This window comes from Podarcis bocagei, assembly GCF_964188305.1.
Source record: "Podarcis bocagei genome assembly, chromosome: 14".
NCBI lineage: Eukaryota > Metazoa > Chordata > Lepidosauria > Squamata > Lacertidae > Podarcis > Podarcis bocagei.
In genome coordinates, this window is record NC_138139.1 from 12194371 (window position 1) to 12210063 (window position 15693).

The following is a 15693-nucleotide window of genomic DNA, read 5'->3' on the forward strand; positions in this document are numbered from 1 at the left end:
TTAAAACAGATATGATTTGCCAACTAAAACTTCTTAAGGCAGGGTGCAGCCTTAAAGTTTTAATTCCTATATTTAAATTTATTTATTTATTTATTTAGAAAGAACACTTTCCTGTCTCCCACCGCTCAAAAGTTCTAAAAACCAGGGGTTCCCAAACTGTGGTCTGTGGACCACCCAGAGTCTGCGAGCTACATTCAGGTGGTCTGTGGCATGTCTGTGAAGAACATTTTCAATTTGAATTCCATAGAATTCTTTGGAATTCAAATTGCAATGCAATCAAATAACATACAAGAAAAAAATAAGCAATAAAGCTGCTGTTAAAAGCATCCAGCATCCAGCACAGTGAATTTAAAATTGCTACAAGAGGCAGAGAAAAATCATAAAGTGGTCTGCCAAGATCCTCAGCAGTTTTCAAGTGACCCATGGGCAGAAAGTTTGAGAACCAGTGCTCTGAAATCCTTACCCTTCCTTGCTGGGAGCACTCCACGCAGCTGACTTGTATGTTTCCATGCTTAGCACCAGGAATAATTTGCACACATTCAAAGTCATTTGCCAGGATAACAATATCGCATCCAGAGCCGTATGCCTAAAAAGAAATGTGTCAAAAAGGATTTCATTATTTTTCATTTTTCAATTACCGCGCTGTACACATGTGTATTTTCTTTTTAACCTGTTTCCAACCTCCCCGCCCCAAATCATCACAGGAAGTAGAAACATCAACAATACTACTGTTTTAACACCGCCATTAATTTCTGTTTCAGTATTGTAACCTGGTGCATGTATGTCAGTCTGTTGTACCCCAAAAGACCCACAGACTGATGGTACCTTAAAAGGCTAACAAATTAATTATGCCATTATGTAAGGAAGTCAATCCTAAATGTTGGAGGGGATGTACAAAGGAACAAATTATCATATGTGGTCGTGTTGTGACATTATCAAATCCTATAAGCTTGATATACAACAAAACAATTGAAATGTCCCCTGTACTAGCGCTACTTGGGCTTAAGATCCCGTCTGCTCACAATTATCCTAATGGTGACCTCTTAGCCTTTTTATGGATGGCTGTTTGTATGGAGATAGCTAGATGTTGGAAAACCGGTGATGGGCTGAACATTGATTCTTGGTATAACAGAGTATGGTCAATAGCATTGGCTGAGAAACTAACATGCCAGGTGAGAGCGGAAAAGGGCAAACACAATCCATATTCCTTTTATAACATATGGCAAATGTTTATTGAATACATATATTGTTCAGACTATGGCAGGAATCCACCCAGAACTCATGGGAAAATGTGGCGTGATCTCTCAGAGCAATCAAATAAAACTTTAACACATGGCATGATAAAAGTCTGTAATTTTATAGTTACTTGTTTACTGTTGTAACAATAGTTTTTTCAAAATTTATCTTCTGTACCATGAAAATAACTAAAAACAGTATTTTGAAAAATTAATTATGCCATTCACTAATCACCCTTCTTTGTGCAAAAAGAAACTCCAAACTCTATTTATTTAGAAAAAAATTATATACTGCTGTATCGTATATCATAGTGGTTTAAAAGGTAAAGGTACAGGTACCCTTGACCATTAGGTCCAGTCGTGGACGACTCTGGGGTTGCAGCGCTCATCTCGCTCTATAGGCCGAGGGAGCCGGCGTTTGTCTGCAGACAGCTTCCGGGTCACGTGGCCAGCATGACTAAGCCGCTTCTGGCGAACCAGAGCAGCGCACAGAAACACCGTTTACCTTCCCGCCGGAGCGGTACCTATTTATCTACTTGCACTTGACATGCTTTTGAACTGCTAGGTGGGCAGAAGCTGGGACCGAACAATGGGAGCTCACCCCGTTAACAGTTAAAAGCAAGTTAAAAGCCAAAAGGAAATTTTAAAATGAACAGCAATAGACCGGTGTGTGTGTGTGTGTGTGTGTGTTGTACTCTTAATTGCCTGCATAGGTCCAGCGGCGTTTAAAAGTTGGCACAGAAGGCGTCTGCTGAATCTCTTTTGGCAAGACCTTCCACAGACCTGGGCCAATGGCTCCGAAGTTTCAGTTTCTCCCCTTGTCTAGGCATTACAAATTATAAACCTAAACACCAACTACTTCACAAATTATCTTGGGTGATATTCAAATACTGGTTCCATCAGTGCAACTCCCCCTTCCTCACCAGATCCGCTCTGGCAAGTTGGAGGAACCCCCAGAACAGATTTAGCGAACACAAAGGGAGAGGAGAGGTGGAGAAGTTCCACTGCACAAGTGGAAATCCTTGTGCATAAAGGAACGAGTTTGCTGGATAGTGCCATCTGCATGTTATGATTAGAAACAGAACCGTCCTTTCTCTGCTGAGGATATTTTTCTTCCCATCTGCCAAACTATCGTTGCAGAGCTTCAGAAGGAATTGCACCCAACATTGCGCCTTGACATGCATATACTGGAATCTAGCAATTCTGCGATGAGGCACAAGAGGGGCATCTGGCAACAGACAGTCAACCCCCTCACCCTGAAGGAGCAACCATACAGCCCAGGGGTAGGAAACCTTTATAAGCCCAAGGGCCTCATTTCCCCATAGGCAACCTTCTGGGGGCCACATAGCAGTGGCAACTGTGGGTGGAGCAACAGTTGTGCCTCTTATCATTGTACAGTAGAAAATACTTAGGTGATAAAAAAGTCCGAGTTTTTATCACTTACCTACATGCAACAAGTCTCTCCATTCTCCAACCAGGGGAACGAGAGGTGTGTTACATCAGGATGCATGCCAGCTGGGCAAAAACCCTTGGGGAGGGTGCAGAGCAGGGCAGGGCCATTGAGGGGAATAAAAAAGGTAAAGGGACCCCTGACCATTAGGTCCAGTCGTGGCCGACTCTGGAGTTGCGGCGCTCATCTCGCTTTATTGGCCGAGGGAGCCGGCGTACAGCTTCCGAGTCATGTGGCCGGCATGACTAAGCCGCTTCTGGCGAACCAAAGCAGCACACGGAAACGCTGTTTACCTTCCCGCCGGAGCGGTACCTATTGATCTACTTGCACTTTGACATGCTTTCGAACTGCTAGGTTGGCAGGAGCTGGGACTGAGCAATGGGAGCTACCCTATCACGGGGATTCGAACTGCCGACCTTCTGATCGGTAAATCCTAGGCTCTGTGGTTTAACCCACAGTGCTACCTGCATCCCCCTTGAGAGGCATAGTCTACAGATAATGCTTGGAATTTCCAGACCCAAGCTCCAAATTTAAACACGGCCAAGTTCTAGTTTTGTGATGCCCAACACCACAATCTGAGGATCTGCAGAGTCTGAACAGCATCACTTACAGCAGCTCTCCCTAACCTGGTGCCCTTCGGATGTTGTTGGACTCCAACTCCCATCAGCCTCTGCTAGCATGGCCAATGATTGGGTGATGCATTCAGTCTCTGGGTTTGAGGTCCCTCATCACTGATACTATGCCCAATGATATCTAGCTACAACTTACTTGCTCCTCTTTGCAGCCCCACCCCATAAATAAGCCACTGGTGAACATTTCGGGGGGGGGAGCTCCCCACCCATTCATGTGTAGTCGCTCATTTGAATGTAAAGCAATGCCGCACACTGGTGCGTATGCAAAAGTCTGGTTTGTACACATCCTACTGCCTCCATTTTCTCCGGAATTCCCTTGAGCAAGCAGCCGAATGAAAATATTGGACTTTTCCATGATGTTTCAAAATGTACTGAGAGAGAAGGAGAGAAGGTAATTTATCACCTGTGAATTAATAAAATATTTTATGGAGAGAGGAGCCCTGCTTCCACGATTCCCAAAGGTTTTCTGCTGCAAAAACAGGATGATGGACTAGATGGTCTTCTTATGCATAACTTGGGTCTTATTAAACTACAGCATTGTTATTTTCAGTATATGAGAAAAGTCTGCTTCCACTGACGTTCTTCCACTACATGTTCTTTTCCAAGTTATTACGTACATTATCTTTAATATACCACTTACCTGCAGCGACCATATTTCTGGGTAAATCTCATTACAGTAAAGATGTTTCTAAAGAAAAGGTGATAAAAAAGAAATACCCTTTGCTACAAGCATCTAAGCTCCTGACCATCAGAGCTAAACAACGATATCCTTTCCCAGCTGCAATATCCTCTCTTTGGGAAGTTCAGAGAGTAAAAAGATAAACAAAAAGAACAAAATATATTTGGGTCTAAAGAAAAGAAGAAGAACTGTTGTATGATGAATTGCTTTTATTTTTATTTTTTAAAAAATAGCCATAGATTTTGAGCACACTGCTTCACTGATGCCTGATATTAAAACAAGATGAACAAGTAGGTTAACACCCCTTTCAAATTTTTATCTCTCAAAGGCACTAGCAAAGGTGTTGCTAGATAGCCAGCACATCCCATCCTAATAATCATTAATCAACCTTGAAATTAAGCTCTTGCCTGGGGCACTCCATTTGAGGGGCAAAGCACCCCGCTGCTCCCCCAACAGTTAAGGAGAAGGGAGAGCAGCACACAGTAGCCATAACAATGCAATGCTGTTTCCAGTGTATTGACCAAGCTTCCTCAGACTCGGCCCTCTAGATGTTTTGAGACTACAATTCCCATCATCCCTGACCACTGTCCTGTTAGCTAGGGATGATGGCAGTTGTAGTCCCAAAACATCTGGAGGGCCAAGTTTGCCTATGCCTGGTTTTGATCCAGGAGAACTGTATACTAAGATAACACAACAGTTCTGCCTTTGGAGCCAACAGCCTAGAGCTCCCAAAAAGAATAAAGATTGCAGAACTACCCTGCCGGAATGTCTAGGTGCACAAGGGCAACATTGCCACTATTTCCACCTTGGATTAAAAGCAGTGCAGCATTGTTGTTTCAGTTTATAGACCACTTACCATCTGAATCAGAGTGGTTTGCAATGGATATAAATATATATATATGTGACACACACACACACAGAGCACAGCACAATAAAAGCATGTCAAATAATTCACATAGCAAAATGCATACAAGTTATCCATACACCTATTATAAAAATAAGTAAAATCAGAGATCACTGCAAGGCAGTGTAATATAACATTTCAGACAGCGCAGCGTACACATAATCCTTCATCCCATCTCACTCAACAACCATTTCACACAATCATTCGCTACATGAAACACTACCAACCACTCAGGCATAAACCACTCACACTCAACAATACAGTGGTACCTCGGGTTAAGAACTTTGCTTCAGGATAAGAACAGAACTGCTCCGGCGGCACGGCAGCAGCAGGAGGCCCCATTAGCTAAAGTGGTGCTTCAGGTTAAGAACAGTTTCGGGTTAAGGACGGACCTCCAGAACGTTCTTAAGTACTTAACCCAAGAATTAAGTACTTAACCCAAGGTACCAGTGTACTGTTATGCGGTGCCTGCCTCTGGAGCTTCCATTGTTGGGGTGGAGACTGGGAGAGTGAATTGAGGCTCATAAGGCTTTGGCGTACCTCTTAGCAAGCAGCTCAGTGGGAGCTGTCCATGGTGCTGCAGGCTCATCCATCCTGTCTTGTGAGCTCCTTGCCAGGATAAAGAGAAAAATGCTTCTCACTTGTACACAGGAAATCAAACTACAGGATCAGAATCTGTTCCACATGCATAAAGCTATTTTACATGCCTTATTGTCCCTCTATGTACTTGATGGCTCCTGTGCAACTTCCTTTCACTCCTCCGCTCTCGTGTTTCAGTTTTTGGAAACAGCTATGGCTAGCTTGACATATGCACTGGCACAATCAGGAAAAAGCCAGTTTGCAAACCTGGTTTGTAAACTATGGTTTTGTATTAACCATGGTTGGTGAAAACACACAATGCTCACCGTGGCTATCTTTGAAAGCGAAAGGGAAATTCAAATGCAACTCTCTGGTTTAACCATTGAGTTGATGCATACAGTTGATGAAAAGGGTAAGGAGGGGCACGATGGCACCGAGGTAAGGCGTGCTTAACAGAGCTCCACATATTCCCTTTCAATTACATGATGGGGGTTTGCTTTGCAAGCTTCTCCCCTCCTCTTTTGTTCTTTTAAAAATTCCTCTTATCGAAGGCAAGGTTGTTTTATGTGTTCCAGCGACCCCAGGAATTTGCGCCATAGAATTTTGTGAAGCTAGCATCGTAAATTTGTTTTAACGAAGGCTAACAGCCTTGCAGCCACCGCCCTGGTTTCCTGTCAGCTATATCTCCACATTTTAAAAACCTCTTTAAAAGCTTTTTTAAATGACTTTTAACCTTCAAAACCTTTTAATCTCTTAAAATCCTTTTTATTTCCTTTGACCCGCTATATTTTAAACAAACTGAATTGCACACAGTGTGTTTTCACTGTCAACGAGAGGAGAAGGTATCTCTACCAAGGTTTGCATACAGTTTTCTAATATCTCAACAGGATCTTTTTCTGCCCTATCACATATCCTGTATATAAAAAGCGACAGCCAATACAGCAGCACCCTGCAGACATTGCTGGACTACAACTTCCACAATCCCTGACTACCACTATGCTGGCTGCTGCTGAGTAGAGATGGAGCCCAATAACCTCTGAAGGGCAATGCGTTAGCTACCCTTGATCTAGAGTGACCACACCTGGGACCTGGTCCATGTTGACTCACGCATTAGAAACCAATGATCGGGCTTTCTTAAAATACAAGACAAATGTTCATTTCCCGGTATCCTGAATGTCTTGAGGACTGCGGTGCAGCAAACCAGGCTTGAAATCCCCCCCCACTTGCTTAGTCCTCCATGATGACCATAAATTACCTTCAAGCAACCAGGCTTTACATAAGAAGTTAAGATTACAAACAAATTGCACAAGCATGCGTAGGCACAAAGTCTATTAAAAATGCATGGACTAGTATTTTTTTCTGGAATTATTTGTGAGGCTGCAAAAAATTATAAGCATTCAGGAACATTGGCTTTTGCTTTTAAAATCATGCTAAAAAGCACTGTACCCTGTTAATATTCAATTACATCTTGGAGTGTTTTGGAAGGGTAGAAAGAAGGAAGCAAGCTTGAGATGGTTCCCAAAACACAGAAATGCTGAGGGGAAGCTGGGCAGAGTTTCCTGCAGCAATAAGGATAGCAGCGCATGAGTTCTGTAGATTTAAAGCCCTGACAAAAGCAAGGAGCATGAAGCAAGCTTAAGTACCACCCACACACAGAGTCTGCTCTGCTTTAGTCACTCTGCTACCTGCAAGAGAAAACTAGATGGGAGTTTGCAAGCTGCCAGAGGAGCTGGAATGACTTGCAGGATTCTCAAAATGTAAGAAAAACTGCACTTCTTTTTGCCAGAGCTTGCATTAAGATGAAGCCTGTTGGCCCGATCCAAGGCAGTGACAAAGATCTAGTAGATTCAGTAGCCAGACCAAGATAAGCACAGGCAGAGAGAGAATCTTTCAATAAATAAAAGGGCTGAGAAGTGTTGCATCTTAAATAGCTCACAGGCATGTAATTTTCCACTTGCCAGAAGCAGGTAAGAACTGCCTTCAGGTAAGCTCCACAGTGACAAATCAGTCTGTGCTCTAGGAGCCAAGCTATGCACGTGAAGCACTACTAATGGCTGTATGTCCATCTTGAAAAAAACTGAAAGTGCCCAGCCAGTGTTTCTTAATTTATTTTTTGTTTATTTCATTTATAAAATTTCTATCCCACCCTTCCTCTCAAAGGAGCACAGTGTTCTGAGAATCTATAAAGGTAAAGGGACCACTGACCATTAGGTCCAGTCATGGCTGACTCTGGGGTTGCGGCGCTCATCTCGCTTTATTGGCCGAGGGAGCCGGCGTACAGCTTCTGGGTCATGTGGCCAGCATGACTAAGCTGCTTCTGGCGAACCAGAGCAGCGCACAGAAACGCAGTTTACCTTCCTGCCGGAGCGGTACCTATTTATCTACTTGCACTTTGATGTGCTTTCGAACTGCTAGGTTGGCAGGAGCAGGAACCAAGCAATGGGAGCTCACCCCGTCACGGGGATTTGAACCACCAACCTTCTAATCGGCAAGTCCTAGGCTCAGTGGTTTAACCCAAAGCGCCACCTGCATCCCTCTGAGAATCTATAGTCTCCTTGTAAATATACCCATAAGAGTGGCTAGCCTGCAGAAATGCTTACCAGTCTGTGAAGGCTCACATAGGAGGGACTGAGAGTTACATCCCTCTTTCAGCAGCCCTCTGAGTATATTCTGATGGACATGGAGGCAGGGGCTTGCCTCTTCTACAAGCACACTTGTTTTGTATGCTGGGCATGGAGGAGGGGGCTTGCCCCTTCTGCCAGCACACTTTGTTTCAATGTAGGGCATAGAGGAGAGGCAGAATCATCCCATTCCTTCTCCACCAGCTGATTCACTTTCTGATATGAAGTTTCTGGTCATACTTCTGCTTCGACTATGGCTAGTAGGTTAGTGCTGAAATATGAGGCAGCTCTATGGACAAATTTAACGGTGGCTGGTTTCCAAGCCTGCCTATCTTATTTAAAGACTAATAGCCAACCTTTTGATCAAATGATACTCAATAAAAGAGTTCAAAAATTCAATACGCAGCACTCCATGCCAATGGAAAGGGAACTCTTCCTAGCTCTCTGGCACTTCTGCCACTGTTATTCTATGTGGTGACTTCAAAATATCCTTGATCTCCCCACTCCATCTCCAAAAGCAAAACAAATATGCTGCCAGGAAAAACTGGGCATTAACTAAGTGACTTATCCAGGGGGTCTCCTCTGTTTGGATCCAGATTTCCCCAGGTTCACCCTCATGTCAAAAATAATAAAATACTGCAAGCCATGTCTGCAACCTCCAGCCCACGAAACACCCTCCCTGCTTTATCCTTTCCTTTAAAGGGGTGGGGGAGAGTATTTGGAAGGGTTATGGTAGCAGTAATATCATCCCACCATGCAGCGCATCGAGACTGAGAAAGGTAGACCTTGGGAACTGGGGCTTTCTCAAGAGGTACAGTTGCCCACCCCACTCCCCATGTGAAGTAAGAGAAAAGTGGGGAGGGCCCTCTGTAGGTTCGACAAGGGAAGGAAACTCTGAGGAACTTCTCTGGCTCCAATATCCATCCAGGGTCTTAACAAGCTCATATGTACTTGGAGGTAACCTTTTCAAAACCATGGAGGTTCATTTTTGGGTCCTACTTGGGTGAACATTCATGATGTATCAAGATGGTGCATCACAAATTAATGGTGCTTCTTTTTCCATAGGTGGAATACTTCTCTTGGTGGTGGGTAGCTAAAGGACATTCAGGGGGTGTGGGTCATATTAAAGCCTCTCCCAAGGGTCTTTTTTAACATTCCTGGCCAGGAGTGAGGAGAGAAGCTGCATGTAAATGGAAGCCCTCCTCCAAACTTGGATAAACTGTGCATCCTGGACTCCTCCGCATTAGGGGAACGATCCAGGTACAGGGTGCTTCAATCCCATTGATATCAAATAAATGCAAACACAAACCTAAGTGTTTAAGATCCATTGAGTCCAGCAATGTCACTGTGCTTTTCAACCATCATTTTCACAGCAGCATACAATGCACATTCCTAGCGTAAGTTATCAACTAAAACTTCTGAAAGGAATTATTAATTCAGAACTGTGTAGCAAGATTACCTTCCCAAATGTCCAATGTAAGAAGACCATTTCAGTCTGCTTACGAAATGCTATGTAAACCAGAGCTCAATGAGGAAGTGAGTTCCACAGGTCCAGGGCAACTGTAGAAAAGGTTGTGTTATACCTGGTATTCACAGAAATTGACTCTTGCAAGAGGGCCTCTTAGATTACCTCAAATCTAGAGAGAGGGTTCGTGTCGGTGGAGTTACACCCCAACACTATAAAGCTGATGTTTTTTAGATACTTGTAACTGTATTTGGTGTGACTGGACATTACAAAGCACGGATGAAGTGGATTTGGGACACTTCCAGTAGAACTTCCACCTGCGACTGTAGCAAAGTGCTAAACCAGTCTGCAGTAGTTAGAAATTTTTAAGAACATGAAGTTATTTACCAAAATAACTACAGTGCTACCTCAGGTTAAGAACTTAATTCTTTCTGGAGGTCCATTCTTAACCTGAAACTGTTCTTAACCTGAGGTACCACTTTAGCTAATGGGGCCTCCTGCTGCCGCCACGCCGCCGCTACATGATTTCTGTTCTCATCCTGAAGCAAAGTTCTTAACCCGAGGTACTATTTCTGGGTTAGTGGAGTCTGTAACCTGAAGTGTCTGTAACCTGAAGCATCTGTAACCTGTGGTACCAGTGTATACATTGAATTAAGCAAAATCTATAGAATTCTGGAACATGAAAGTATACAAAATAGGGACAACTTAACAGCATGTTCTTTTTTATCCTGCATAACAGAACACTGCATTATTAAATTACACCAGCAACAGCGTCATTTATGTTGGTTCATTATTCAAGAACACCCTGACTAACCAATTTCTAATGCAATGCACAATTGCACTTTCCAATTGTCTTTCCTTGCTATTAAATCACTTTCTTCAGACAGTTTTCAGCACTGGAGCTGTCCAAAAAGGAATGTGTTTTTACAGAGGTAGCTGATTGTTAGCACAGGTCTGCCAAAAGTAATGCTAATTTAAAGGATTCATCTATCGCCCGTCCCCGTCCCAACTTATATTCGGGATATTAATTTAAAAATAGGAATTCCATGATATAAATATATTTAAAAGAGAGAACATTTAACAACACTTACAAAATTGTTGTGAACTGCCTTGAGATCTATGGCTGAAAGGCGCTATACAAACTTAATAAATAAAAAAATTAAAAATTAAAAATCAAGCTATATTCTCAATTAAATAAACAGCATTAAGTGTGTGACATCTAGCAAAAGGGTCTGGTGCATATGTAAAAATTCTATACCTCTCAACTACTGTTAAGAGACTAGGAATATCCTCTAATTCACACAATATCCTTCAGTGTTAACCACAGTTTCATTATTTCTACACTAACATTAACTATGTTTCGCCAGGGTTTGAAGCTGGTTTTGCAAAACCATATTAAAAGTAGCCACAATTTGCATTAACGTTAGAGCAGATGTAATGCCATGGTATCTACAGTATAACACAGAAAAAGGAAGAGGGTGAATTGTTCAAGAGGGAAAAGAGGATGGGCCACACAAGTCTGTAAGACACTTCCGGTTTCTTCACCACAATTAAAAGCTTAGAAAACAGTGTGTCTGAACAGGAACACTTTGAGGTGCTTTCAAACTGCTAGGTTGGCAGGAGCAGGGACCGAGTGACGGGAGCTCACCCTGTCTCGGGGATTTGAACTGCTGACCTTCTGATCAGCAAGTTCTAGGCTCTGTGGTTTAGACCACAGCGCCACCAGTGTCCCTAAAAGCTCTTTATTTCCAACAGGTTCAGACGTAATAATCCTGCTCTGATAAGCTGTGCTGCATTGACCTCAGAACAAGCTTGCCCAGCTTCAGTGACACTATCTTAGTTTCTTAAACCAGTTTCCCAATTCGCATGGCACAGGAAACTGTGGTTTAAGAAACTAAGAGACCTTAGCTTAAGGCTTAAGCTGAGTGCGCCAAGGAAGGAGGGAAGCAGAGACACAAGGTGTCAGTGCAAGGGCAGACAACTCATTCACAGGTTAATAAAACTTGGTTTATCAGACTGGGATCATTACATGTAAACCAGGACACTGTTTTGCAAATGGCTGGCAGAAACAATATTCTTGCAGTAGAATACATCTCAAGAGCCAAATACAGATTCACACAGAGACACTGGAAAAAGCTTTGGTCAAAGTAACTATAGCTTCTTGTTCCTTGGCTAAACAGACAAAACATTAAAGAAAACTGCCCTGAGTAATTCCCAATATCTGTGAGAAAGAAAACTCCTATGGTTTCACTTAGCATTAGGGTCACTGGCGTTCTAATGAAGAGGTGGGGAACCTCTGGACCTCCAGAGATTATTGGACTACAACTCCCACAATCCTTTACCATAAGCCATGCTGGTTGGGGTTTATGAAAACTGGGAGTTCAACAAGATCAGGAGGGTCACTAGTGCCTCACTATGAATCTAAACAGGAACAAAGACAATCGCAGGGATGACTAAACTATTCCCAAAACGCTCATATCTGTCAGGTTGCACAGGACAGAGATGGCGAAAGTTAAGGACTCCCAAGTCATGCACAGACATGGAAGGTGGAAACTGACTTGTTTTAAAAACAGTAACTGGCACAGCTTGCACCACCAATATGATGTCCAAACAACAGATGAATGATAGGCCTGGGAAGTCTAGCCATCTTAGGATCAGTTGCAGCATGACTGTTTGATGCTTTTAATACCCTCACAAAGCAGAATCATCATTCTGCTCACGCTACTGTTTAACGGAGGAATTAATATCCCTAAACTACCAGAGATCAGCATTCTACAGTGTTCTGCTGAAGGGGATGCTTGCTACCTTTGCAAAAATCCCACCCACTCCATTGCAGAGTCAGCAAGATCGACTGTCCTCAACGGGATAGGAGGAGAAATTCCAGGTCCACAGCACAGAACTTGGGGTTGCCTGCAGCTACCTTTCCTCCACCTCTTTATTTGTGTGGTGGTTCCAGTAGGCACCTAGCAAGCAGAACCCCAGGCTTATTGGGGAAGACATACACAGACAAAGAACTCGACATCAGTAAGCCCATATTGACAAAGGAAATGCCCTGCGTGGAAGAATAAAATATGGGGCAAATGTCAAAGCACCTCTCAAGTAGAGATGAAGATTTACTTGTTTCACCTTCATCCAACTGCAGCCATGTAGCACTCCAATTCCACGCTTGTTGCTCTGACCTTGCAACTCCTCTCCTAAAATCCCTTCCAGGGCTTCCTGTCCACTCCCTGATCCTGTGCAATCTTCCTCATCTTTAACCACCCCCCTTGCATGGCCTTTCTTATCTATCTTCACTTATTTCCCAACACATCCCTTCCAGTGACCTTTGCCCACACAGCTCTACCTGAAATGATTTTGTCTTGCTGCCGCTTAAGGGTGGAACCACCACCATTGTGCGATCACCTCTCTTATTTCTTTAAACGTCTCCTCAAAACAGTAACGTATTGAGAACTTTCCCAGGAGTCCCTTTACCTAATTTACCTAATTGTAACTCCAGGTTCTTTGTAAAGCATCATGTATATAGATGGGGCTGCACAGATTAATAATAATAATGAAGCCAGCAAAATTACTTTCAATAGCATCTTGTAGGATAGAGGAGACTGGGGCAGGTAAACCTGGATATTACGAAAAGGTGAGGGTTGGTGCATTTGTTTTTTTCTGGTTTAATAGGGAAGAGAGAGAGGGATTGTGATAAAAGGGGGCAATTCCTTAATTATAAGGATCTCTATTTGCTGCAATCATTCATATGGTGACTGCCAATGTCTTGCCTCCTTTCTAATTGCTTGCAGACACAATATATAATTTAAACACTGAGAGTCTGATAGTTCAGACCACCAGAAAACTAAGTCTCTGTGGCATGAGATAGCTTACTGCATTCAAGCAATAAAACCACTCAACAAACAATGGCTCTTTTTTAAAAAGATCATTTTTAGGAGAATCACAGCAAAGAAAGACCTTGAGGCATTGTCATTTACAACCTGGGCTGGCGTAGATTACAACACAAACACATCTAATACAATTATTTTACACTTTCCAATCATGATTTCAGCCCCCCCCCCCCGAGTTCCTTAAACAGAACATACATATAAGAAAACCAGCAATGCCAAGAATGATCTATGAAATCAATTCATCTCTCCTCTCCTTCAGCCTCACGGTCTCTGGCCTGTGCTGTTAGCAAACTGACATTAAAACAGTACGTATCCCAAAGATCTGCAGTAAGAGTCCGTTCATTTTTATAACGATCAAAATTTGGAGAAAGCATTCAGACAAAAATGGCTACACAATATGCAGCCCACATATTATTAGATGAATTCCACTGTGATGAAATAAATACTACGGAGTACGGTTTTTATGAATGTCACAGGAAGCAGTGGCTGTGCAGTGTCCTTAGACGTCAGTAGAGCTGCATAGCAGCAGAAAAAACACTCTGGAGTGAATACCTATACTTTATTTTCTTGGCAGAATTGTTATTAAAAGGGCAAAACTGTGTGGAACCATTTCTGAATAGAAAGGTTTTTCAACAGGCCCCCAAAGTGTCTGAGAAATAGATGCTATAATCAGAATAATTTTGACAAAAATTACTTCAGGCTTGTATATGTCACAAAGATTAACATGCCCAGTCTCCTCACCTCCAAACGCTAATTATTATTGTTGTTGTTTTTAACTGCTCAAAAACTCCTAAAAAGGAACACTTTTTTGCACAAGCTGTTAGGTGCAAGATCCCTCCCACTTTCATTTATTATTAGCAAAGGAAGTTATATTCCATTCAGTTGCAAAGCTCATCCACAGCTAGCCCAGGAAACATTTATCACAGGTAAGGTGTCTTCAGCCAGCTACGTGTTGCTTGACTACAGCTCCCATAATCCCTGATCGCCAGCCATGCTGGCTGGGGCTGATGGGAGTTGGAGTCCAGCAACACCTGAAGGGCCACAGGTCTTCTATCCCTGATTTAAGCAGGCTTTTGCAACCACATAATTTTTCATTACAAGATGGACCAGGGTATTTTCTGCATTATGCGATTTTCTCACTGAAAAGACTTGCATCAAGAAAGTCAGACTATGCGCATTGCCTCCACCGTTCTCTCCCAGGGTACTCAAGGGGAAAGAAATGTACCCTAAATCTTTACCACTCGCCACCAGTGGGACTAAGGACATTATTACATCATAAACAAACGCAATGAAGTGAAGAGATTATGCAGCTCAGCCTGGAAGGACAGCCAGGACTGACCAACGACACTATTTATTTCCACAGGCCTTTACTTTAGAAGTTACAGCCCCTGCCTTCCCATGCCTAAAAAGACAGGCATCAACACCACTGGTAGGAAAGGAGAAGATATATTACCAACCAACACCCCCCCATAAGACTGCCAAGTTTTCAAGAAGGCCTGTTAACAGCAGTCATGAAGCAGTTGCATGATTCAGTTGTTGATTTCTGCAGATCAGTGCTCATGTAAAAGCAAGGGGGAAGGCCAGAGCGGTTTAGTGACCACTTGGCAATGCTGTCACACACACCCCCCAACACACACACACACACCCCAACCATCCTATAATTCCCTCACCCTGTTGGGAAGCACCTGCCAGCTCCCACACCTTGCCACTAAAGCCACAAATATATAACACTGTTTTAAAAAGGAAGTAAATAGGACACACACAGGTACACTATTTTAGTTAGCAAGGGCAGGTCATAGAATCCTAGAACCGTAGAGGCGGAAGGGACCACGTGGGTCATCTAGCCCAACCCCCTGCAATACAGAAACCTTCCGCCCAAATTTGGGGCTCGAACCTATAACACTGAAATTAAGAGTCTCATACTCTACCAGCTGGGCAATGCATGCCTCCCTGATCCGATGCACACCTTAGATAAATATATAGACACATCCATTATTATGGAATATAAATAGAGATTCGATACTTCAGACACGTCAGAGCCGTGGTTCCCAACGTGGGGCACATGCCCCACAGGAGGGCAATTTGATTTTTAAGGGGGGCAATTCCAGAACGAGTTATTAACAGTGAATGGTCTTTTAGGCTTCCTCCACGTGAATGGGAGTGCACTTTTTGAATAAGAATAATTATATGTCACGCGGGGGGGGGGGATCAAGATTTTAGAGATGCTTAGGTGGGGCATGG

The 15693-nt window shown here is 43.1% G+C and overlaps 1 protein-coding gene and 1 long non-coding RNA gene across 8 annotated transcripts in view; one reads left to right on the forward strand and one right to left on the reverse strand.

Moving 5' to 3' along the window:
* Positions 1-15693, reverse strand: part of DMXL2 (Dmx like 2) — a 100476-nt gene that overhangs the window by 83812 nt on the left and 971 nt on the right. For all 7 annotated transcript variants that reach the window (XM_081169948.1, XM_081169946.1, XM_081169949.1 and 4 more), the window contains exon 2: positions 464-586. In XM_081169948.1, the coding sequence (XP_081026074.1) occupies positions 464-586 (123 nt within the window). The remainder of the gene's footprint in view (positions 1-463; positions 587-15693) is intronic.
* LOC308573300 overlaps positions 1-15693 on the forward strand; it is a 34290-nt gene that overhangs the window by 12449 nt on the left and 6148 nt on the right. The window contains exon 2 of the long non-coding RNA XR_014002011.1: positions 2376-2518. This is a non-coding gene — a long non-coding RNA (uncharacterized lncRNA). The remainder of the gene's footprint in view (positions 1-2375; positions 2519-15693) is intronic.